The 27,087-nt window shown below is 38.2% G+C and overlaps 1 protein-coding gene across 7 annotated transcripts in view; it reads right to left on the bottom strand.

Moving 5' to 3' along the window:
- The window catches only part of KLHL13 (kelch like family member 13), a 79,818-nt gene that overhangs the window by 40,472 nt on the left and 12,259 nt on the right, over nucleotides 1-27,087 (bottom strand). For 3 of the 7 annotated variants that reach the window (XM_054075281.1, XM_054075283.1, XM_054075282.1), the window contains 3 exons: nucleotides 24,128-24,241; nucleotides 21,298-21,356; nucleotides 13,833-13,904 (listed from right to left, as the gene is read on the bottom strand). In XM_054075281.1, the coding sequence (XP_053931256.1) occupies nucleotides 13,833-13,904; nucleotides 21,298-21,317 (92 nt within the window). In that variant the 5' untranslated portion in view covers nucleotides 21,318-21,356; nucleotides 24,128-24,241. Of the gene's footprint in view, nucleotides 1-7,247; nucleotides 7,295-13,832; nucleotides 13,905-18,779; nucleotides 18,894-21,297; nucleotides 21,357-21,507; nucleotides 21,530-24,127; nucleotides 24,242-27,087 lie in introns of those variants that run through there. The other 4 variants (XM_054075284.1, XM_054075285.1, XM_054075286.1 and 1 more) reach the window with 4 other exon arrangements.

Here is a 27,087-nt window from a genome sequence, read left to right as displayed (position 1 = left end):
GTCTTTGTACAGCATGACAATTTTTCTGTTCATCAAGACAGCTTAATCCTATCACAAAAAAAAGCCAACACCCTGTCACGCTACTCAGCAATAAAGAATAGAGCCAGGAGTAGAATTTCTGTAACTTTAAACATTTTAATAGCATGTAAGAACACTCTGATAGGTTTTTTGTAACGGTGAAACGTACATTAAGTTTATTTTTGGGATGAAACCACTAGGGAATAGTTGCTGCTTCTGATCATTATTATTGAAAATGTTTGCTCAAAATAGTTTTGGGTATTTGAAGCTGTTACCATAACCGCAGGCAAGGAACTAAAATAACCCAGGATGATCAGAGCAGAGGACTAATTCAAAAACAGATGCACCTATTTGACAAACAATTGAGGAGCCGTCTCCCACTTCTTTGAAGAAGTTCTAAATTACACGAGGGGCATTAACACAGGCAACAAATTCCACAGAAACCTAAATGCTGAACAGACATTTGCTGTGTAGGACAGTGCTTATATGCTATAGTGATTAAGAAACGCTAGCCCTGCAGAGAGCAAGTAGGCAGCTTTAGCATAAAGAAGTCTTTACTTTCAGTAAAAGAATTTATGCATTTACATGCCAACAGACGTGCTTGTCTGCAGGCACACGAAATATTGCACGTAGTCTCATACATATAGATAGCGCCAGACTCCTAGATCATGCTTTGTCTGCACCAAGGACCTCAAAGTTAAGTTTGAAGAGAAGTTAGATAACAGCTACTTCAACCACAAGCAAAAACATGACTTTTTAACTCCTACACTCAATTTTGCTTTTGCATTTGCCACCATACACAAACTGTCTTGAAATACAAGCAGCAAACACTGTTACCCCTTCCTGACGTTGAGCGCGCAGCCAGTGCAAGCTGCTGGTAACCGCTTTTACAGCTTGTATCTTCCTACTCTGGAACCTCAAATTGCTCATCACGCGTTTTATTTATTAACGGCAGCATTACTAATGTAAAACAATGAGTCTGAGGACAATCCATGGGCTGCTTTTCCAAATACGCTTTTGACCAGTAAAATAAAAGCCAACTCAAGCCATGCAATCATTCCCAAGCACTGACTGGCATTTAAGTCAATTAGTGCACATTCAGAAATCAGAACTACTTCTCATTTCTGACCCCAACGAGATCATTCAGAATAGAGGGCAGCACCAATGCTCAAATACCTATTCTCCGTTGGGTGCTTATACTCTCATTTCTTTTTCATTTAATTTACATGCGGCCTAATTGAAATCTTCACAGAAAATCCAGTAGCAGTAAACTTAACTTGGTTTTTTGTTCGTTTTTTTTTTTTTTTTAAAGTGCACAAACCCCCAGCACTGTCCAGCTTCATTCCCTCTTAATGTCCAGCACACGCTACTGGATAAAATAAACAATGTGCAAAATACAGAATTACCAGGTACTCTAAAAATAGGCAAAATAGGCAAACACTTTTAATTTGCAAAAGAGGCAGCACATGAGAAATGAATCACCTATCTTCATGCACATAAGGAGAAAAAATAAATCACGTGCTATTTTCTTCCAGACAGTCACAAAACAGTTGCATATTCCCAGGGAAACGATTACATAAATGTATTCTACACTTCACATACACGATTCCTAAGACAACAGAAAATCACAGTATATTATTCTGTTGTTTTAAGAAAGACTTCAAACCAACAGTTCAGTTACACCTTTAGAAATATGGGAAAAATAACCTGAGTGCATTGTACCCACTGATTGTAATACATTTTCTGTTCTCACACATGGCTTTGCCACTCCTCCCCAAATTAACTGGTACTGAAGGCCAAAAGCAGCATTCTTCTGTGAAGAATCCTCCTTGCAGAAGAAGCAGTTATTCCTAGACAAGTGCAGACCAAACTGCACAGATTAAACAGCTTCTTGGGACCACTCAAGGGGCTCGTTTTCTGTAATTTTCTCAGAGCGAGTTCATGTTCAAGATTAAAAGCATCTACCATTAATAACTTATTATCGGAGTCTCTTATGTATCTTTTGTTCTGTACACAAAAGATGAAAGAGGAACTCTTTGGGTTTTAAGCAATTATTTCCACATCAGTATTTCCAAAGCTGCACTGAGCAGACTGACAACAAAGTAATTGACATGGCATCAGCACTTCTGCAGGAAACTCCTCCACAAAGTAATTGAACAGGTTGCGGCATAAGAAGAAAAAAAAGTAAATAAAAAGACCCAAACTGCCACTTTACAGACCTGAGCTATCAGCAAGACCAGCAGCTACTGACTGAGGCTGTACAGCAGTGCAGCTCTGATCCCACAAAAATAAGGTACATCGAAGAGTGCTTAACAGAGCAAAGTATTTAAACCTTTTCCTCCATCCCCCACCCCAAAGCCTTCTTCACTATTGACCAACAAGCAAGATGTGGCCCCAGATGTGCAGCACCACACTCTGCAAGCACTTGAATAAACCACACATAGAACCACGCCCTGCAAGCATGCTGATCGTAGCATCTTTTCTTCTACAAGCCCTCCCTGATCTTCAGGGTAGGAATACAGCTAAAAGAGATTCCCTTGTGATTCTCTTCCTTTTCCTTGTGATATACTCTTCATTCTTTTGTACAACTTGAACATTAAGCTGCTACCACAGCAGTTTCATACATACTTACTGTCAATACTTATATCTTTGCTGCCTTTTACCTGCATTACATACAAACTCTCCTCCTACAGCCTAGTATGCCTGCATTTCTGGGGCATGTACACTTCCAATAAAACTTTTGAACCACATGTACATTTCCCATAAGACTTCCCTTCATGGTTGTTCAAAGAAAAAAAGGTCACAGGCAGAAAGATGTATCAGAGCTCACAGTGTCAACGTTAAAACTACACTAGTCTGAATATATTTATTCTTGGCCTTGGAATACCACATAATCTTTCATACCAAAACTAAGCAGAGTCAAAGTTAACTTCTAGGCATGCTGCTGGAAATCCATCAGTTTGAACAGAATGATTTCAACTTCTGTTTTCAGTCCCCAAACTGTTTAAAAACAAACAAACAAACAAACAAAAAACACCTGCTCAGTCAAATGATTTGCTGTGGTCAAAAGATTTGCTGTTCCATTCTGACAAGCTGCTGGCCTCTTTCCTTTTATTCATCTACGAAGCACCTGTGGAACTGAAAGGACTAGGTAGAAATAGAGTTATCCTATATGGAAACTTTCTCAAGTCTTGTAAATCGTTTCTAGTGTGACCTGAAGAGTCTCCTGCACTTCCAGAACGCCTCAGGCTTCTGCTAGCCTTATAGAAAGGAAAATGTTCAAAGTCATAGTGATCGTGTGATTTACACCTCCATTTTCTTCTAAAAATATAGACACACTGGTCTAAACATCTATGTCACAAATATTATGTTTTCTAACATTAGACTATTTCCTACTGATAAATATGTGTTTGTGTAAGATGCCAGCCAATAACAGAGAAAAACAGGTTTAAATGGTGGTGTAAACATCTTCAGACTTTTGAGATTGTTTTCCATACCATGCATGTTCTAAAAATACATTGACACACAGTCATGTTTCCATTTTAAATTGGATATATGTTATTATATACTAAAACCTCTGTTTTACGATATTTGCTCTAGCAAAGCTCACTCCAAACTGAAGGCAGAAACCCACTTCCATATCGGAAGGAACTGCATTGAACTTCTGCATACCTTATGACTATCAGCCCGCTGAGCGGATGCATACTACTACCTAAGACCAGAAGAAAATAAAACAGAACCCCCAAAACCCAGTAAAATAGTCACAAAGCCATGGACCTCAAATTACTTCAACGCCAAATCATTTCAGCATTTTAAATATGGCTGTTCAGGTCTCCGTCTGTAAACTGAATAGAAACAAATAACGATGCATGGTGTTTCTCTTCAGGATCCTTAAAAAACTGACAGTGTGATAGTTTAATTGGCTTCCTTATTCAGTTCTTTCCCCTTCATGTTTACGCTTCTTATGCCTCTACCTCTGGCTTTTCAATCTATCAAACTGCAGCTGTTCCAATTACTGGAAGAAAATAATTAAAAGTTGGTGTTGACAGTACTGCCCTATATACAAGTCAGTTAATTAATACAATTTCTTTGACCATGTATTTTGAAAATATTCATACCAAAATTCATATGAAGGGAAAGCAAATCTCTGCCTAAAGAGGAATCCAAAGGAAACCAGTTGTGTTTTCAGTCCTCTCACAGCAACACTAACATTCCCAAATCCTGAAGTACAGAAATAAACTGGATGCTTTTATTGAAACTACAACTTTTTTAGAAACCTTAAAGATCTATCTTATAAATAAATGGTCTTTCACTTAATTTAAGTAAATTAAGAAATAAGCTTTAAAAATAGCTCAATATAAACTTGTAACATGTACTCTGACTTACTATCTGCTCTGCTGTCTCTAAGAAAACTGGCTTTGTAACTGGCAAAAAAAAAAGTCCTCATACACCAGGTTCCAGCATCTTTTAGAAGCAATTCCACTGTAGCCATCAAGATGCACACAGCCTTATAAATGGAATAGAAATTCTTACAAAATAGTTCCTATCAAATATATTTACCTCTTCTAAATCAGTCTGACCGCTAAAGGAATAATCATAAACTCTAAAGTGTAAACTAGGTTTGTAGCCAACCCCTCCCGCTGTCAAGATGCCATAAACAGTTCAGGCTCTGCCTCTACAGCAATGTGTGTAGGGCATTTCTAAGACAGGGAAAAAAAAAACCTCATTCTCAAATCACTAAATATTAAGTTAAGCAGTCAAAGCATGTACCACATGTTTAACAAGAAGTACTGCGGTTCACCATCCACCCACTCAGCATTTTTTGCTGTATAAATGAGGAAATTACTGCAGTAACGATTTAGGATGCATCATTTCAGTAAAAATTATTTTTATACATAAATATACATATGCATACTGTATATGTGCATGTTTGTATATATAGCATTTGTATATATACACACACTATATATATATGCACTGTGTGTACACACAAGATTTTTTTATAGCTATATATGACAAATAAATATTACCCTGCATCTGACACAGCCACTTCCCCTTACCTTCAAGACATGTCATTTAGAAATTACTCGAGTTCTCAAATTATTTTTCAGACTACCGAAATGCATGTTCTTCAACAAACCAAAGAGGTAGCAGCAGCTGGCTGACTGATAAGTAATCACATTGCGTAATGAGTTTCTCCACTATATACGTTGTTTAAAACCCCACAACCCTGGTCCTTGCAAGTATCATTCAGTAATGAGAAAAATATCTTGACAGTCTAAATATGGAAATTATTCAGCAACGGTACAGTCAAGAAAATCTAGACCGTTTCCTATTAGGTCGGAATCAGATATTTTTTAAAATGACTTCTAAAATATAACTGAGGTCAACTCTTAAGTCGGCTTCCTAGAAACTGACAGGAAAACAGGGGAGGGGAGGAATGAGACTGTTCAATGCGGAAAAAAAATGTACAATTTGTCTGTACTAGATGAGTTTCAAGTCTGCAGACCATTCCAACTAAACATCATGAGAACAGGTGGCATTAGTACCGAAGCAGGAACAACACCAACACTTTAAATTTCATTGGGGTTTTTTTGCCTATAGGCTGGAGGCAACCAGGAATCAGCTCCTCCTGTTTGACAAAGATAGGTGTAGTTCAAACATTCCTTCCCAAAAGAAAAAGTGGAAGAACTCCCCGATTTGTTTCCTCAGAATCCTCACTTCCTCCTTTTCCTGTTCCCAAAAGGAAAGCAAAATCAGTAACCAAGTCTCTTGTTTTAATGCTCTTTCATTCCCAACAGCAGCAGCTAAAATTGACAAAAAAGGGGTAGTTTTCACCACTTCTTTTACTCAGGAGGACACCAGGAGCAAAGACAACTAAAGCATCAGATGTGTTGACAGCTCAAGGCAGATTCACACCTCAATGATACCAGTAACCATCCTTGCAGCCCTACATGCATGGAGCAGCTTTAACAGCAAGGTCTCTGCAGAGCTTGAGACCTCCTCAGAAAATATCTAGTCATCCTCTACGGCAAAACGAGGTCTTCTGTGCATTCTCATTGTTGAGTGTTATTATACTAAGGAATCAAAAGATACTGCCTTTAACTTTCAGCTGAACAGGGTGTCGAGAGGGTGTACCACCAATGACTTTGTTCATGCCACAGAATTAGCACATTCTTAGTGTTTATTAAAAATATTTAAAAAAATAAAAGAAACTTTCAAAATGTATACCGTGTTTACATTTAGATATTTCCAGAAGATAAAAAAAAATCACAAAATGATACTTCCTATTAGAGTTCCATTTCTCTCAAATACATTGTTATTTTCCAATTTACCAAACATTAAAATTCCTGCATAATAATTAAATCATAGAGAGAAATGACAAGCCGCTTTCTTCTCTAGGATCTACAGGAATATAAATTTAATGAAAACTGTACATTTCCTAGGCAAAGTTTCTAAAGATGCAAGTTATTTATTTTAGGCAAGTTTGTTATGCTGGGTAAACACACAAGTTATGAATTAATTTCCAAAAGCAGATACAAAGTGACAGTTTTAAAATATTCACTTAGCAGACTGGAACAGCATCCCTATTTAGTGACAACATAACTATCTGGATAATTTAGGAACAAATCAGGACACCATGCTTTGCATAAAGAAATTTTACATAGTGAGAAAAGTCAAAGCACAAGCTGGTTTTGGGAAAAGCTCACAGAATGCTAATCTTATTTGGATTTTTAAAAACTATGAGAAGTTTAATCCGTATGGTTTTAAGTGTCCTGATTACAAACTTTTATTCATAAAATTTTCAGGACTGTGTTATAACAGAGGACTGACACAGTAGACTTTAAACGTCTGACTCCAAATGAAAACTGAGGTTCAGTGCTTTCAGAAACCTTCATGTAGTGCGCCAAACAAGTCCCACTGCTGAGCCATTTCAGCAGCACTATTGCACACTAGGCAGTTTTCTACAGCTCTGTAGTATTCTATGTGCAACCACATCACTTCTTCCCGGCAAATTATCCTTTGGAAACACAGAACTGGAAAAAACAGGCAAAGCTCTGAGAAGACGCAGACTGCATGGAGGTGGGTGAAAGGGCTCAGCCCATGCTACAGCCACTGACAGCCGGGCTGCATCGCTACCCCTCCATTCGCCCTTCACAGCAGCTCAGTTAACCAAAAAAAGGTCTCAATTCTGGAAGTAACACTAGACCTGTAAGCAAAACACTCACCTCGTTCTCATCTGTGCTGCTCTAGTGAACCACAGCACGCTCAGGAGAGACCGTGTTACTGAAAAAAACACATCAATAGATAAGCATGGTGTAAAGGTCCTTGGGGTGAAATGGCATTGCTCAGCTGTGATGTACACAAAAGTGTGCTAAACAAGAAACATTTGTATTTCAGCACCTTCTACGGCTGCAGTCAACTACTTTTCGACAGCTGAAAACCTCTTTTTAACGCATACATACTCAACACCAAACAGAACTGATATCCAAGCTGTGAGAAGCCTTTCTCTGAAATAGCATTTACAGTAAAACAGTTGTAATTCAGGCATTTGCCTGCCAGAGGGAGCTGAAGGAAAGAAAAAAAAATCATATATCTCAATACTGCAAAAGTTTTGGGTTTGTCCTACACTAAATAATTTAACTATTCATAGCCAAATCAACCCCAGTGGTGTCTGGCACAGGGCACTCAACAGCTTCACCCCACACACGAGCACCCTGCCCCAACACCTCCACTACCAAAACCTTGCCAATGATGTCCAATACATTTGCTCCACAAATAAGTCCCCCTGCGTCTCCAAATGGAAACAAAACCTACTCTTAAGGTGTATTTAAGGCATATTTGAATACTTTTCTAAACACAACATCGTGGAGATGACTGTGTTTCTCCGAGAAGGAAAGCATCACATGAGATGATATCTAAGGTCTTATGACATCGACTTGTCATTAAATGCACAGCAATACTGTGCAGAGACTATATTTCCAATCTGCCAGAATGAAATATCTATTATGCTGAAAACATTTCAATGCTCACTGGTCTTTTTGGCACATTGTTTCTACTTCTAACAGCTAACACAGGTAGACCCATAAATCCGAATGTGGTTAAGCGTCGCTACAGCATAAAACTATAATTTATAAGCTACCATATTAATAATTTATTCTTGCATAGGACCAGCTACCCTGAACATCTAAAAAAGCAGGATTTTTTGTAAAAGGGAAACTGGAATTCTGTAAAATAGCTCAGGAAAGAACTCCACTGCACTTCAGTTAAAACTACTCCAACTTCAAAAACTTTAGATACAAAAGCAAGCATAAATCCCACCAGAATTTTCACGTTTTGTAAAAGAGCCGAGTGAGTATACTCTTAAATAGCATCCTTAAATATTAAGGGCTGAACTGATCCAACTCCCCTTCATCAAAATTTGACCAATAGCTTTAAAATGAGCTTACTAAGGACTGTATGTTTCTTGCAATCAAAACACTTTTAGGAAAATCAGTTATGCCACCTTCTGGTTTTCATAAGAACTGCTCTAGAAGACTAATACTCATTTTCATAAATTCCCATTTTAAATGGGGAGAAAAAATTCACCAGAACTAGAAAATTCATGTTTTCATGTGACACTGACTCTTTGGTTGATTTTACAACATCACTTGCTTTTAGCCTTAAAGTCGAGGAGAGCAACAAAGCTGGTGAAGGAGCTGGAGAATAAGTCTTATGAGGAGCAGCTGAGGAAACTGGTTTTTTTCTAGCCTGGAGAAGAGGACACGGAAAGGAGACCTCATCACTGTCTACAACTACCTAAAAGGAGATTGTGTAGGGGTGGGTGACAGGCAAACAGACGGGAGGGAATGGCCTCGAGCTGTGCCAGTGGAGGTTCAGACTGGACATCAGGAAAAAATTCCTGACCGAACAGGTTCTCAAGCACAGGAGCAGCTGCCCAGGGAAGTGGTTGAGTCACCATCCCTGGAGGTATTTAAAAGGTAGGTGATGAAGTGCTTAGGGGTATGATTTAGTAGTGGACAGGTATGGTTGGGCTTGATGATCTCAAAAGTCTTTTCCAACCTAGTGATTCTATGATTCCTAACACTGTACTACCTGCTGACAAACATAGCATCATTCCCCCACATTATCTGGTTTGAGATATGATCTATTCTGCTCTTTGCCCCATCTCACCAGCAAAGGAACTGGAAAAGTCAGAGAGAGAAAAGGATAAACTTGTGAAATGGCTTCTGTACAAGGAACAACTTATAGACTGGACATAACAGTATGGAAAGCAGCTAAGTGAGAAAAAATACATTAAGAGTCAAGCATTATAAAGATGTACAGGGAGATATTATTCACTGGCTTTCCAAGAAAATAAAAAGAAAGCTTCAAATGCAACTAGCAGATATCCAGTTAGAAAAATACAGGGGAAACTTCGGGTAACATGCTTCAGCTATCACACCATCAGCTTTTCAGCAGCCATTTCTTCTTGTGAGACAGATTCACAGAAGCAGCTGTGAAAAATAACAAAAAAAAGTGGTTTGTACTGAGAGGCATAGTAGGTAACTCAAGAAGAGCCACACAGAAGGCCAGCGATCAAAACTCCTCTACCTTACCTCCCACTGCCAAAGCATCATTAATACTCTAACAGAACAAATGTATGGAAATGTAAGAACAACTATAAACATCCTTCTGTTTTATACCTGATCTATGTAATATAAACTGCACTGCTATGTACACAAAGAAGAATGAATTTAAGCTACGACTTCAAGAAATTTTTTATCATTTCCAATCTAAGCCTTCAATACAAAACTATTTCTAGATGTCAAATTTTCACCGACAATTTCTCAAGCAGAAAAAGGAGTGCATCTTTAGTAAAGTAAGAAAGAAGGCATAGAATTAGGTATAAAATAACATTAATAAATTACATGCATAACTGCCTCCACATGTATCAACTCTAATCACAGTCACTGCTTCTCACAAGACGAACACCTAGTGATTCTCCAGCCTTAGACAATTTTTGACCCACAAACTGGAGATCCCTGGCTATTACGTTCCACTGTAACTTTGAATCAAACAAGTTTAATCACATGAATTTAAAATGTAATTAGGAAGTTTGGTGTGGGTATCAGACAAACCCAAGACTATGCTCAGGCACTTATGCACAAGTAGCAGAAACAACATTAAGACACAGATGAAATACAAAGACATCTATAAGCATCCCCACTTGCCCTTGCTTCTTTCAACTATACATATTCACCTCTTTGCAGTGCATGTCCCACTGTATAATCATTTTCTGGATCTCTAAACAAAGCAAAACTTACGTTAAACAAACCTCTGCTCTAACGTGTTCCTACAATTAAGGTTTTTCACTCATTTCTAAGCTAAGCACTTTGGTTTCTGGAGATGCTGCAATCAATATTTTGTGCACACAAGGCAGAATGATAATATGCAGAAGGGTGTACACACACCATGAGAAGTACAAAACATTACTTTCTTCACAAATACCACAAGAATTCATGCTGCAACATCACTCTATTTGCCTAGAAAGATTTTACAAGAACCTCAGAAATAACTAATATAACACCAAAGTTGCACAATAATACTTCAGAAGAATCATGATAGTGACTCAGGCAAGACAAAACGCAACTGTGACTACCTGAACAGTCTTGTTGCATATAGCACAAAGCATTACTTGGAAAATGCAATGCTATAATTCCACAAAATCAAGTGTTAAAATAATCAAATTTTTAAAAAATAAAGAACTGTTCCTGCCTGCCTATGTATTTACAGACATTTATAAGTACCACTAAATAGATTTTCGCAGTTTAGAAAAAGTATTTATTCTCACTTGGAACATCAATTCTAAATTTCAAACCTTAAACTGAAAGCAGTGTTGGTGTCTAGCGGTGCAAAGCCGATCTCAATTGCACTCATCGGTTCTTTCAAGGCACCAAAATCCTTGAAAGCTGAAGCTTTTGAGGCCCTTGAATGGCATATATTGGAAACATGAAGAGAAGGCACGATTTAATTCTGGGGGCACCTGGGAAATCTCTGCTGAGCCAGACATACCCTATTCTAACTGCAAAAGCACAGGATACAGCAGTCAGATTAGGAAGGGAGAAAGGCAGGGCAATAAGCCAGATATTTATTCAATAGAGCCAGAACTGAACTTGAAGCAAAATGCACTTGGTAGCTCGAGATAAGATGAACATTTGCCTCAAGAGTTTCTGTAAACACTGAAATAAAACCTTCCCAGTGAATAATAAATCTATGCAGGGAAAACAACAGTTACAGCAACAACTGGACCACAGGAGTTTTACATAACACTACAACAGAAGAGAGTTCTTTCTTTAGTGCTTCTTATTAAATTTCTGCAAACGTATGTTCTGGCTCATCTCCTGAATCAAGCAACAACATGCACACACATACTTTTTCCTGTTTGATTCTTTCAATGAAGTAGAAACAAAACCAAGCTACCAACACCTTGCTGCACAAAAAGCAGCTGCTGGCAAAAATTTTGTCTTTAAAAACATGGTAAAATTTCGCTGGGTCCTGAAAAGCGCTTTCAGGAATCTGGGGGTGGGAAGGGAGTGGCAATACTCAACCTAAGTACAAAATACAGATTTATTAAAAAGAAAAGGCCTCTCTGAAGATTAACAGGGATGTTACATAATTACATTCAATAAACAGTTAAGAAGTTATTCAGTATTCTCAGCCATGATATCAAGCACCTTGGTGCAAAATTACTAGTATTGGCAGATAAGCAGGCTATTTTTTATTATCTTTTATCAGCACCCTAGAACAATACACAAGGCACAGTGCAACAGCTTTTACTTCATTGCTGTAATCTGATGAAAACATGCAGAATCCAAAGAGCAAAAGTAAAATTAAGTAAAATTACTGAGCCTTAGCTTTCCCTTGCTGAATGCACATAATAAATTCTCTTTAACAGCAAATTCCAGTAATGTCATTCAGTTCATTTACCCTCCTTCACCCAAGTTCTGCATTGTAAATGGTCTTATAAGCCAGTACGTTAACTGTTCAGAGAACAAGGCCATTTCTGTTTTTAAAACAACACTCCTCATTACTCCTAAACCATGCATAGCAGAGATGTGGCTAGTCTAACTTCAGCTCAAGCCAGCATGCATCACATAATTACTCCTCATCAGCTGACATCTTTGTCGCACCCTGCTAAAGAGCAGCAATGAAAAGGATTTCCGGTTTACAATGACAAAGCAGCGATGTCTTGGCAAACCCCTGAGCAAAACCTGACACAGACTACTATGTATTTTACTATATGAGCCCAGCTCTAATTATCTGAAAACAGACCTGAGCACAGTCACATTGGTGCTCTAATTACTGGGGAGAGAGTACAAGCGAGGAGAAAACCTCACTGTCAGAGCAACTAGGAACCCAGACAACAACCAAAGATGCTGCTTTAACCAGGACAGAACAGCTTTACAAAGGCTGCAAACTCCTCTGCTTCAGTTCTCATTTTCTGCTTTACTCCCACATTGCTCTGACTCACTCAGTCACGTCGAACCACATTTAAGCAACTGCAGACATGGCTTTGCTATCCTTGTCCAGCTGAAGTATTGAGGAACTTGTTGACACATGACCTCTACGCTCTTTGGGACAAGAAAAGTAAATTGAGAGCAGTGGAAGATTTAACACATTCACTTCAAATTACGTTTCATTCCAGATCCTTGGCCAATACACTTCCACTCACCTGGTTGTCAGCTTTGATTCAGCTGGCCTGTAAGAGGTGAGTTGGAGCAGAAGAATGAACCAAGAAGTCTGGAATTTGGAACAGGGCAGTTACGTGCTGAAAACGTTTGGAATCCAACATGATAAAGCTGGATGTTGTAACATAGCTTGGGAAGATGGAAGCAATTAGCAAGATGCTCAGGTTACAGAAATGACATGGGAAGGTCAGGCATAAATATACGCACAATATTGTAACAAGGCAGGACAGCAGTGGTTACAGCTATAAGTTTTCTGCGACAGACATATGTCAGCATTTTAACAGTGCACTATTATTTTGAGTTGTTAAATTTACTATAACCTACAGGAATCATACTAATACATAGATTTCATTGCGCATTTATTTGTGGGATTCATCATCACCGGGCTGTAGAATATGCTGTCCAAGAAACTGAGTTGTTTCTCTCAATCACCTTCCCTGGTCCTGCAGGATGCTTCCGTAACACCTCTGCAGATCATGTGGAAACTTAACAGTTGCTTCAATTTTCACTGTCCAGGGCAGCACACTAATGCAAATAAATTAACACTTCTAATTTTCACAGGGTTAGCAAGCTTGAAGTGCAGTTCATTAAAACAAATCAATTTCAGATGCAAAACCTACTGGTCTTTCCATACAGTCAACATCCAAGCAAGATTTGGTATCCTGTTTTTCCAGCATAGTCCCCACCACCATGCGATTATTCTCTAAGATAGGCCTGATTTTGTACCCAAGTGAACTAAAACACAGACACATCCCAGATGTCCAAAGACAACGGAATCACCAAACGTATTAACCAAGCAGCACACATCAACATGAACATGCAGAACACCTCAAGTATTAAAAAAAAGGGAGGTGGGTTTTTTTGATTGGTTGAGTTTTATAATGCAAGGGGTTTTTTTCAGTATTCAGGTGTGGAGGGTTTTTTCCCTTCACCCACTAACTAGGTTCATTTATTTCTTAAAGCCATTTACTATGTAGCTATTCCAGAATTCCTCAGTTTTCTAGATGGGGAAAGAAGACTTCCAGGCTGCCATCCTGAAAAAAACCTGACATGTCTGCAGGAATTCAGGCACTTGTAACATACCTGTGATGAAGCACTGCTGAAACCTCTCCTCTGAGCACAGAATGATCCATGGCACCTAGGTTAATGACTCCCCTGTTGATCAAAGCAGATGAAATGTAATACGTAATTGTAAATGAGAGTAGCCACGCTGAAGTGCGCTTAACAGGGTAGAACATGAAACTGCAGCAAAAAGCTGACAAAAAGCTGTAGAGCCCATCTTTTGGTTTTGATAAGAAAATTAGGGGGTGGTTTGAATAAATAAAAATCAGTTATAGAACGTCACAAAGCAGATGAGACAGATTCTAGAATCTATTCAGGCACCACAGCATCGGTGTGCTGTCCATGTCCATACTGCCTTTTGAGGTTCTTGAAGAAACACGTTAAGACTATCAACAGCAGAAGTAAGAAAACTGACTCAAGAATAAACTTCATCAACTGAAAAATACGATGTTGAAAAAGGAATATATTATGACAACATAAAATGTGTCGATCTCAATTACAAGCCTTTTTCCCAGTCTTCCCTAATCCTAGAGCACACAAGCTTTTTCTGCATGAATTTACCCTACACTGTTCGGCTGTGCTGCCTTTCTTTTCTGCTACTTCCTTGACTACCATAAACCTCAATTAGACTTACTTTCAATTGCAAAGATATGATCTAATCTAGGATGCTAATTTCTGATTAACTTGTCTTGTATTCATGAGTGCTTTATGAACACAAGAAAAACACCTAGGAGGAAATACAACCATACTACTCCATTTCAGCACAAGGACCAAAGCTTCAATGCGACAAAGCTCCAGTTTTCCTTATGTGTTAAAAGTCTAAACAGAAATGATAGCAGACTTGGGCCTAATTTGAAACACAAACAGTAAATGAAATGAGAAAACTGAATTGTTCTCTTAATTACTCATCTTTGTTCAACCTAGAGAAGAAAAGGTTGAGAGGAATCTAATCACAGGTTTCCAATACCTAAAATGCAGTTATAGAAAAGACAGAGGGACTCCAACTCCCTTCACAAGGATGCACTTACTTGTTCCTTTTTTCTTTATTAAAAATCTTTCTTGAAAACGTGTTACAAACCGAATTGCTTTCCCAAGAAAATAAACTAAAAAGTCACTTTGGTTATTAAATTACTTTTGTCATTTCAAAAGTAAAATGTCTTCAGACATTTTAATATTATAAAGCCCTGAGTGAATGTGACAATATTTACATCAAAATAATATTTTCATTTCTTCTTTTCTACCCACACGCTACTTGGACAGATCTACATTTATGCTTTTCATCTTGCCTGCAGTACTACATCAACAGGGATGTGTAATTTTGCCTGACTGGTAATTTGTTTGCTGATGTGAGTAAAGAAAGAACATTTTGTCTGCAGGATCTTCTCCCTTGGCAAGAGATTGAAGATACAGGAAACACAAAGGGTGCTGTTTCTCTAACACATTCAGGCTAGTAAGAGCCTTAAACAAATGCAGTTACATCAACAAATGACTTTTATCAATTTATGTCATCAAATCAATTGGGATAAACTGCAGAAAAAGCCCTCTCTCACAAGTGTATGCTGCCTCTACAAAGAGTTGCTGTCAAACAGACTACAATTTTTTTCAGAACTATTTCTCCAACATCTCCAAGATGTAATCTTTTTCCCTTGTCACTACATGGAGCATGAAAAGTTGCTTTCTAATGCCTTACAGAGCCCAGCTTTGCTCTTTTTGCAACGCTCATTCCCTCTAATTAATCAGCCTTTGGCAAAGCATCGAACAAACACCTCTACACTCTCTTTCATGCAACCCCTTGTGCATAAAGGTGACTTTAAAAAAAAGCAATGAAAAGTTCTCTTTCAAAGCAACCATCAAGTTGGCAATGACACATGGCACTTGACACTGGTCCGAGTGCTGATGCAGTGCAACTATTTCTTCTTAGTCACACAGTTTGATTTTTCACAGATCCTCAGCTGCACCTGCTCTCTTTGCGCACTCTGGATGAAAGATGTTTTATCTTTGTCTACCAGCATTGCTTGCCAGGTTAGTATTCAAGCAACAAATCACCTAAGGACAGGGTCTGCAAACTAGCTACTCGGCTGTACTATTCACAGCACTTTCACTTACACATAAAATAAAGTAAAAGCATAGTATCATTAAACTGAAAAGAACAAAAGAGCTAAACTTGTTGCAGAATCAGTTGTTCACATAGGTGAAGGAAAAAAAAGTGAGAAATCCGTGCCATAAATTTCTTCTTCAATTTTTGTTTTTTAATTTAAAACACAAAACTGCACCCAGCAAGGCAGACTAACCATAAGACTTTGCAGCAAGAACCAGGAGCTCAAGATCGACACAGCACCAGTAGGCATTACAAGCTCAAATAAGCAGCAATTGTTAAGTCAACATTCTTGCAAACCTAGTACAGAAATCTGATCATCTCTGCTCAAAAGCCACCAAAACTAAACATGACAAAAGAAGCAAACAGATGGCAGAGAACTCTACTAGCACAACAACAGCAGAGACTTAGGCCTTTCCATCAAAGGATATTCTCATCCACCAGCAAACACTCAGTGTAAAATACCTCCTGGGTCAGAGATGCTTAGGATCAAGTGTTAAAGAGGGCATCAGACAAATATTTTTTAAAAAGATTCTCCTATGTATTTTTCTCTTTAACTGAAAAGACGCTATGACAGTGTTTAAAAATATGTTTAAAAATAAAACATATTCACTATGTTTAAAAGTAAAAATAAATCAATATGCTGTTTCCAAGCCTATTCAGTCTTGGCTTTTGAAGCAAAAGCAAGACACCATTGTTAAAAACAAAAGTTGTTTTTAGTTCTGAAACTGTCCAAAGCCTAAAATTTAAGGAAGCTGCTGTTACTAAAAAAGCAACGCACTTCATATTGCACACATTAAAATTCAGCAGTAGGCAGGCATATGCTAGATCAGTTCAGACTTCCTGAAATGCCATTTCCAAGCACTGCAATTTCAGGTAAGATGCAAAAGGAAGTGAGACTGTTTTAATAGAACAGGATCCACTACATTGAACTTGATCATACAGAACCATATTTAAAATCAGTGCAAGTAATTTCTGTTTTATGTAAACCATTCTACTGCAAAACTAGATTGTACAGCACACAGAGCACTATTAAAGCAATGTAAACAACTGGCTTGTAAAAAATACACTAACTTGCAGGACACAAGGTGGCAATGAAAACATTATCCACATGCAGAGTATAAAGCTCCAGTTATACTGCTTTGCCCTCATCATCCTACAAAACATCCAAAAATTATTCAGAAGGACTCCTGCACAAAATCAGAAACTGTTTTACTGCATAGCTACAGCAACCTTTAATAAGACATTGTACAGACAGCAAAATAAGCCTCTAAAGCTATTACATGGGGAAGAAAAACCTTTACAGAGTCTTAATGCAATCAAAATCTCAAATATCATTCAGCAATTTCAACCTCTGCATAGAATTTGCAGGAGCACAATCATGCTTCTGTGCTTCCAAGCTAAAACAGGATTATTTCATTGCCTAAGCACACCGGCATCTGTGCCCTAACAGATCTTGGCTCTCAAGTCTATCCATGTGTTTTGGCAGTTACGGGCTTCCCAATTTGAACTAAGAATGACAAGTCTGGCAATACCGGAATCATTGTTAAATTTCCCTGCAAACAGAGATTGGCATTTTACATAAAGATTTATATAAGTAACATTTATAAACAAACCTGTCTGCTTGTACACTCCTCAAGTGACATGCAGGATAAAAGACAGAACTTAAGAAAAAACCTCTGAGCACACTCTCACCTAAACTCCTATCCAGTAGTAGTTCATGTGAGCCACACATCACCCTCTGAGGTCCCTCCTCTCTTTGTACGTTGTTTCTATAGTTTATCTGAAGCAATTCAGCTACCTTTTCCACACCAATGACCTTCAAGATGACACTGCCTCCACCTTATACCCCTTTTTCTAGACTAAGCCTCTCCCTGTCCGAGGCTCTCTGTTGCAGCTTTGTAGCTGACAGCCTCAGCAAGGACAGAGGCAGACTGCTCTTCCCCACCAACACTCTACATTCATCAGACCTCACAGACACGTCTCTCCAGACAGTACTGGAAGGGGCACCTCTTCCCACATCCACCATTTCAGGCTGTATTTCAGGTTTTGGACAGTAAGCTGCAAAGAACCAGGCTGGTGAGTTCCATGCAGAAAGCAGAATTTTTGCAGTGCTGAGGTGTGTGTACTGAAATATTGTTTTAAATGAAATATTCCTTTGAGTTGCAAGTCAGCTAATCAACTGTTTCATGCCTGGATTTGTACGATGAACCAAATGTAAACTCTCGCATATTTATGTCAAGATTAATCAAAATATTATGAAACTCATTAGTTGACCCAACAACATCTAATCAATTTGATGTAAAGTGCTCTTAAAATGTTTGAGTCCTTACCATATCTTCAGTGTTCTGTAAAGAACTTGCATTTCACCTGCATTTTCCATCTTTTATAAAGCCTTTCTCCAATAAAAGTCACGGCTACAGCTTCAGCATATTAAAGCTCATGCATCACCACCTATTCTTAATAAATTCACACTGGTGAAATCAACTCCACTGACAAAAGTTGTCAAAACAAAAAAAAAAACACACAGAAGCAATCCAGCAATTACAGTAAAAAAAACCTGTATTACCTCCAGGAAGGCAACAGGGCTCATGACATTCGGAGCCCACTTTCTCCCCACTGGCAGTGAAAAAAAAAAACAAAACTGGTAAGAAACCAGCTGCTGACTGTCAGTTATTTTAAGAGCATAAAGCTTTACGTGGTTACTATGATGAGGGAAGGCCAGTGGAATATATTAGTCCATTCACGAGGAAACTGAATAGCTCAGATACAGCGTGTCCCTTCAGTGTCCAACTTGTCACATACACCACTAACCTACTGATTACCGAGGACACAGCTCAAGTACCTATTACTATTGTACAAATTGGACTTACTCAGACAGGGGCAGATGTCAAGTAGAACAAGGCACTCTCATTCAGCCTGTCAGGAAAAAAATCAGCACAGGGAAAGGGTGTGCATCTCTGTGTTCTGGTTGAAGTGCTTCATTTCTAAAATTTTAAGTTAAATATTATTCAGTATATTTACAAATTAATATCTTTTCAGTTTATGAACGTAGGAGTCAATAGCACTACATGAAAAAGCTTTTATTGTACATTCACACTTTACTAGCAAAGTCACTGTTGAACTTAATGGACTAAGTCGCAGTACACATTTTTAAGCCCTTTAAAGCTTGCTGCTTGAGCATGCAAAGATGAAACATTTTTCCGCTTTTGACCAGAAATACTGCACATTTAGTGTACAGTAATAACCACAATAAACACAACAGTAACAGGTAAATAGTAATTTCCATTATACATCCCACAGACTTTACGTACAAATACTACTCACAGAAAGAGATACGCTACAGCATAGAGGTTAAAGCCAAGGTTACAATCATAGAACTGGGAAAAGAAACCAGCTGCTGCACCCTCTCCCTGCAACAAGGACTAAACTGTTTTCAGTTCACGAGCTATCTTATTATATCTTACCCATATTCACCCCTGCAATAATCCCATAAGAATTAATGAAACTAGCCAGATAGATACTACCTGTTATTGCAGCTACTAATGTGACAGAGAAGCCTTATCCTCTCTCAAGTATTGGAGCACAACCTGACCCAGCCATATGCTGAGAACCAAGAAAAGACGACTGCTATGCAGCCACAAGATCCTTAACAGTAATCATCTGCACAAATTAAATGCTAACCCCACAAAATAACTTAACTTTTTTCACAGAGCCTTTCCCATATATAACCACACTTACAATATAGTGAACAATTAACACTCAAATAAAAACAGATGTGTTATCAGTAACTGTGGCATCCATTTAAAAATATTTTAAGGTATGCAGACTGATACTTGGAACATTTATACCTAAACTACACCTCTTGTAAAAAAAGCGATCAATCCAGTTCCAGTTTTATTGGGTTCATAATGAAGATATAGTATTAAAAAAAAAAAAATCAATGAAGTTATTTGTCAACTGCACAGCCTGGAAGGAGCCAAGGGAAAGGTGACTACAAGGCAATGTTATCTGGAATCAGACTTTCTCTTGACTGAAAGCAAGATGGACTACTAGCTGCTACATGAAGATGTTGAACCTTACCCCAGAATGAGGAAATAAAGCGTTAATGACAATTTTCAGCAGTAGTTACTAAACTAGAAACCACAAAACCATATCTACAAAAATATGCGAAAGCCTCCAGGATGACTGAAGACTAAAACCCACATGAAACCCTTTTCCTTAGATATAGGTATCAAAATAAGCAAACACCTTCTAAGAATCCCAGCTGGTCCCTACCTAGGATTGTGAGCAATGACAAGCCTATTATAATTAAAGAATATTTTTCAATTTAAAAAAGAACAAAATTTTTGTGGTGTAACATTAATACTACAAACGCAAAAAAAACTTAGAAACTAAGGTTCCTGAAATAACAGCAGTTCTTCTGACCTGAGCTCTTCAGTACCAAGAAAAGCACTAAAGTCCACAAAGGCATCATTCTTCTAGACAATTATCATTAGAACAAAGCAGTATCTCCAGAGTATCAAAGCTTAGAGTTTAAAAGAAAGTACTCATGACCACATTATTCATACTTAAAACAAAAAAGAAAAGCACAAGACTATCATCGAAAATCCTAAAATAACATGCTGCTTTAATTCTCAACCGTTACTGGAAATTTGGCAAAGAAAGAGGAAACACTAGGACTAATTTCCCCAAAGTAAAGAGCTGGCTGATGAGTCTACAGCACTAGAAACAGCACATTTATGAAGTCCATCTGACAAACATGATATTGCATCACCTAATTGTGACAATCAAAACGTCCTTGTTTCCAAAAAAGTAAATCCTTTCAGTATTTATTCAGGTACAGTTATATTCTGTCATAGAGGGTCTTACTTTCCTTTAATATTTTGGGAGCATAGTTTAGCTGTGTAATCCCAGAACGTTGCTGCATTCCAGCAGACAGGAATTGAAAACTATCAAGAAAGCTTTTGTTGACTGCTACTATTCCCATCTTCTTTATGGCAAATGCATCAAACTTCCAATCAAAATTAGACAAGGACAATAAGGTGTTAATAAGTTTTCAGGTAGAATACATAGTGCCTGACAGAAGAGCTTCTATAAGTACCGAATTAACCTTAAAGGTTATTGATTCATCCACTATCAGAGTTTTTTTTTTACTGATGTCTAAAACACATTCAGCAGTCAACAGTAAAAGCCTCTGGTGGACTGATTGCTATAAAAAAGTTAGGCATCATGTGTCTGTGATTTCCATGAAGGAGTCCATGTTCATAGCTTTCCAGAACAATATCAAACCGTCAGACAAATGGCACAGTTACTTCAAGTCAGAGGAAAATAAAATCATTACTACATTAGCATTTTGGACTTTTTAGGAAACACATGTCAGTTACTCACAAAGCGTCTCTCCACATCATCTCTGATGAGCAGGAATATCTCCTCTGTTCTTCATGCACCTGTAGTCAAACAGAAAAGAATTGAAGGAGAATCACAGACAGACATCCTGAAATAGCATCTGTCTCTCAAATATCATAGATTTTCACAAAACAAACCAAAATTAATTCTAAATATTCACACACAATATAATTTCATCCCAATTTCACTAACTTTCTCCAGTAAAATTACAGAGATATAGGAGCACAAAAAAAAGAAAATTGCTTCTTGCTTTCATGTATTACACTGTTCTTTGCTGCAGAAACAAGGGTGAATTATGAAAACTAATCAAGTGAACGGAGAGGCCACATGCCCTAGATTTTTCAAATAATCTCTTGGTTTAACCCAGTTGTTCCTGAGCCTGCCGATCCCATGAACAATTTACTAAAATAGAAGCTGTGGCTCATTAAAGCCACGTATTATTTTAAGGAAACAGCTCAAATTAATTATGTGTAAGACATAATCACATTAATTCAAGCAGAAGAGGCCAAAATTTTTATGAGTTCCATTTTTAAGATCTAATATAGTTGATCAAAAACTCTGTGTTCCATTTTTTTCGTCTCAAGAGTATGGTATCATACAGCTATTAACCAAAATGAAAGACTACAGACTCTATTCGAGTTTGTGAACTTGGACTTCCTCTGGGAAGGAAAAAAGCTGTAACATTTCAATTTGCTCACATCATTTAACAGAAGGCACTGCAAAATATAAACTATGCAATACCGCCAAAAAAGCCACACTTCTGATCTTTGGTCTTTTATATATTTTACATCGATAAACATAAGTGAATGATAAAAAAACAGTAGCTGTATGAATTAGATATTTATTTAAAGCAATCTACTATTCCTTCACAGCCCAAAGTGGAAATTAATTTTTCTCAATTAGTATTTTTAACATATAAAAGTAAATTAGTGTATTTAGACACGGTCACAAAACAGTATATCTATGTAACAGGTCTGAACAATAGGTCAGTGTATATACAAAAAGTAAGCTGCAAATCATCATCTCTCCAATTACTCTGTACCATTATAAGCAAAATTCTGACTTGAGAAAGTAGGTTACAAGCAATACGGATTTAGGAGCTAGCCTACAATTTAATTTGGTTAAACTGGATTTACACATTTACTGGAAAGAAATCACACTCAATACTTGTAAGTATGAACTGTAAATTCAGTGTGTGCTTTGCAATACTTTAAATGTGCCATAACAGAGACAGCAAACAGGATTGTTTAACAGCATCTAACTTGCCCACTCCCTCCCACTGATGCTACAGCACAGCTGGCATAATAACATGGTTCTTAACTCCTGGTGTTGCTGCACCTCAGGACATCTCCTTGTTTCAACTAAACCCCAGGTTTTCCTCTATTAAAGAAGTCTGTTGAGTAAACAGGATATTTTTTCTATCCTCCATCATAAAACTAACATGTTCAATAAGCACCATGTACATCTGAACTGCTTTTCTACTATCATACACAGAAATAGTTGTGAAGTCCTGTGTGATGCGCAATTAATGTAATTAGGATGGATACCACAGTCTGGACGAAAAAACAGGTGGCCCTCAACTTTGCAAAATTCTAAGGTTGGGATTAATTTATTTCTTAGAATTAATGTAAGTTGGCCTCATCTTGGACAAGCATACGTTACAGATGAGTTTGTCTATACAGCAGCTTCTTTTCATACACCAGCTTGGTGAGATCAAAAACCATGTTTTCTAGATGTGGTTTTTAACAGGGTCACTTATCTGTACACATCAGCCATACAGCTCACTCCAGCTTGCTTGAAGACTGGGAAGAAAACCTGACTTTTCAATTATTAACTACAAAAAAAGTATTTTTTTTAATTCTTGTTTTTTACACAATTCCTTAAACGGGTTACTCCAAATCAATTTTAGTTGAAAGACTGTTAAATCTTGGAGAAGTAAGTGTGCTAGTATTACACAATAAATTTGCACTGTGTTTCATAAAACTGGACCTGGATTCCTGAAAATAGCAGTTTCACCTTCTTCTGGAGACAGTTTAGCACATTTGACTGGCCAAACTATTCACACACAGCCAGTACTACTTCTAACGACTTTAACCATGTTGCCTAGTTTCAAGTAAATTACCATTAGAGGGATTTCAAATATTAAACCCCTTCTGGGTGTATATCTCCTGCCATCACCTGAAAGTTTCTTCAGGATGATGTTATACCAGAACACCTTATATGTTACCTGCTCACAATTCTCTGCTTGTGAAAGAAAGCTCAGTCAATTATACTGCAATGTGAAAGGTGAATTTTTCTTTTTTTAAGCTTGAGGTATTTTTTTTTAAAAGCTGCTGCTGAGGGAATAAAAGAAATTGCCTCTTGAGCTGCATGGCTGGCTTGCAGTAGAAAATTATGAGGAATGTTACAGGTATTGTTTCCCTGTACATCGAGGAAGACTAAAGATTACAAAAAATAATAGTGCAGGATGGGCAAGCTGATGCATACAAGTTCTAACACCAGCAGGCAACTAAGGGATTTTCTACCAATCAAACACAAAGTACAGCACACACATGAGGAGTATTTACCAATCTTCATTTGTCACAGAAATTTAGTTAGTTCAAATTGCATGTTAAAAATAAAATTTTTCATACTTGGAGAAGTTTTAGGTAACTTTCAACTTTAACGACAGAGCTGCTATCAGCTTTTCCATCCTCACCATTGATTCTGTGTGTCCAATACACACATACGAGGATTCACAACTCCACTTACAACTTTACAGCTACTCGCTATGCTCACAGAAAAAACAAATCTGATCATCACCAGCACTAACCTGCCTCCTCTGCCAGGTGCGGGGGGCTGAATTCCTCACTGCCTTGCAAGCTCCTCAAATCTCTTTGGTTTGTGGTGTTTGCTCTTGATGCTGCCGTTATATTTTGCCGTCATTCTTTCAGATATGCAAAAGGAAGTATATACAGTTATGAATAGCAATTCATCCCCTATATAGTCTACTATATTTGTTTTAATGACTTTCAGCATGAATTTAGGAACACAATTTAAAAGGAGTGTGGTTAATACCCACGTAAAAGAGATGAGGATTTCACAGAGAAGTTAAACTGGCAATTCCAACTCCACAGAATAAAAACAATACATGCATTGGTCATATGCCAGTGCACATAACTCACATAGCGGCCACCATGTGAAACTGTTTTATTTTTATGCGTAGCAAGTAACAAGTGATATGACAAAAGGAAATGGCCTCAAGTTGCACCTCAAGGGGAGGTTTAAACTGGAAATTAGGAAGTATTACCTCACTGAAAGCATTGTGAAGTATCGGAACAGGCTGCCCAGGGAATTGTTGAAGTCATCCCTGGAAGTACTTAAAAGATGTGTAGATGTGGTGCTTAGGGACACAGTGCAGTAATGGACTTTGCAATGCTAGGCTAAGAGTTAGACTTGATAACTTGTGATTTTGTGATCTTCTATCAGAATGCTCTAGATTTTTCAGAGTTGACAGACGATGCACACGGCTTATGTAGGTTACTTGCATCAGTTACATTCAGCTCTTCAGAAACTGCAGCAAATTACTGACACAAGGCCTGTCGAGGAGTATACAATGAAGTATGAGGGGCATAACCCAGGAACGGGTACTGCATTTTGAAAAAGCCAGTGTCATAAAGGAACCAAATAAACCGTTAAATACAACTCTAAGCATAAGATCTGATTTGCTCCCAACGAAAATTTATTAACTTATTAAGGGAAGAAGTTTTACCCACCAAAAGCAATACCACCGAGCTCGTTAACTGCAATTACATAATGTCCTTTGTTAATGTACTTCAAAAACATGTACAATACTTTATTCGACCTGTTTTAGGAACACAAATAAACCAAGCTTCAGCATGTTCACCCAAGCTTAGAAGTGTTCAGTAATATTTCATGTATAAAAAAACAAGCTTCTCATTAGGATAGTATTTCAGTTATACAGCAAGAGAAAACAGCTCTCTGAAGAAGATCAAACCATTAATACACTGCTTATAAATCACATCCAAGTAAAATGCCTGCAGTTTAAAATGGTGCCATAGGCAGCAGGAAAGCGCTATGCCATATTGGATGCCCTTATGTTATACTCTCAAAATCAGAAGCTTCAGCAATTACAGCACAGAATAATCCAACCCCAGGGAATGGGCTTTTCTCCAATTAGGTCAAGCCCTAATGAGACCAGCTCTACACGCAGCGATCCTGGCCTTGGACCAAAGGAGAGTGGGACAAGGAGGCAGCAGGGACCAGTGTTGCAAAACACCCAACAGGATATGTGAGACAAGCCAGCTCCCTGCCAGAGCCACACAGATCAGACAGGTTAGTAACTCTATGTCCACACCAACTTCGTTGCTTGGACAGCAGCACTGCTCCGTCTCTTCTGCCCTTTGCCTAAACATACGCACCACCTCTTCATCCGCAGATGCAGCTCCAAACACCATTCAGAGCTGTGCACATCACCCAGACAGTCAGGCAGGGGCAACTGCCCAAAATGCTACTGTCCTCCTACTGCTGTCACTACACGGACAATTTGGAGGTGGTCCCTACCGATGATGATGCCCACACTCCAGTTAGTGGGTATCCATACTATACAGTAAGCATCGTCCATGCCACCCTGCTAAAGGCCACATGGGCTTCTGCCTCCACGGTTATGACTGGAGGAAGGTTTTTAATAATTATCACTCAGGAACCTCTACACACAGAGTGGTGACTCTTAGCCTACGTGGATTGCTTCTGTTTGTCACAACCTCCGTTCTGGGGAGTGTATGCCATGGATTTAGAGGCATCGGATATTATAAATAGTGCTCTCAAAGGGCTAACAGAAAGGGCAGTTCCACATCAGACTGAAAACCAGTGATCACAATAGGAGGTGAAATACTGTGAAGCTTCCTAGAAAACAATGCACACTTCAGTACACTGAAATCTTCCAGTCTTCAAAAGTGATGTATCACCTGATAATAAAAGCAAAAACACTCAGAACATTAAAGTTCACTTTCCCATTTTCCGCAGTCAAATCTTTTGGTGTCTCTCTCCTACAGCACACCCCAGAGCATCAGAGCCACCTGCTTCACTGAGAATTAAATCCATAGTATTTCCTAAAGCTTACCATTCAAGATTCCATGTGACGAGCCACCTTGGAACCACTTTCCAATAAACTCTGAGCCTTCCTACCTGCTGTTACTTTTATCAGCCATGTCCTTTACCTGCAGGCTTCATCTAAACCACATCCCTGGAAAAAAATAATCTATATAGGCAAATGAAAGCCTGGGAAAACACTCCCGGACCAAACTAGCCCGTGTGATTTCAAACACCAATCACTGTCAGCAAGCTTACGAATTCTGGAGTACTGTTAATGGGTGACAGTGGAAGCTAAGGGAACACCAGGCTGCAGATCAACTTGAAGGCATTAATTTTCCTTTGTTTTCTAACAGCTATTTTGAGCACACTTTAAAAAGATAACAACTACTGCACTGATAATTCAGGAAACACTAGGTCATAAGGCTATCTAGAGGACAACATAGCACACACCACTCACTGGCTTATCATAAGCCAAACAAATTACATGAGTTGAATGAGATGCGTTTCACATGTCTCTAATTTAGCTCATTATTTAGTAGCATGTGAACATTTTCTAACACTACAGTATTAAGAGCCGAGATAAGATTTGGATTTCTAATGCTACTTGTCCTAGAAATGGACAATAAGAATCTTCTAAGCATAAGGACCTTGAACACCAGTACAACAACACTCAAGCTC

This window comes from Cuculus canorus, chromosome 10 (genome assembly GCF_017976375.1).
Source record: "Cuculus canorus isolate bCucCan1 chromosome 10, bCucCan1.pri, whole genome shotgun sequence".
NCBI lineage: Eukaryota > Metazoa > Chordata > Aves > Cuculiformes > Cuculidae > Cuculus > Cuculus canorus.
The sequence above is the reverse complement of the archived record's forward strand: the minus strand, read 5'-3'. Positions and strand labels throughout refer to the sequence as shown.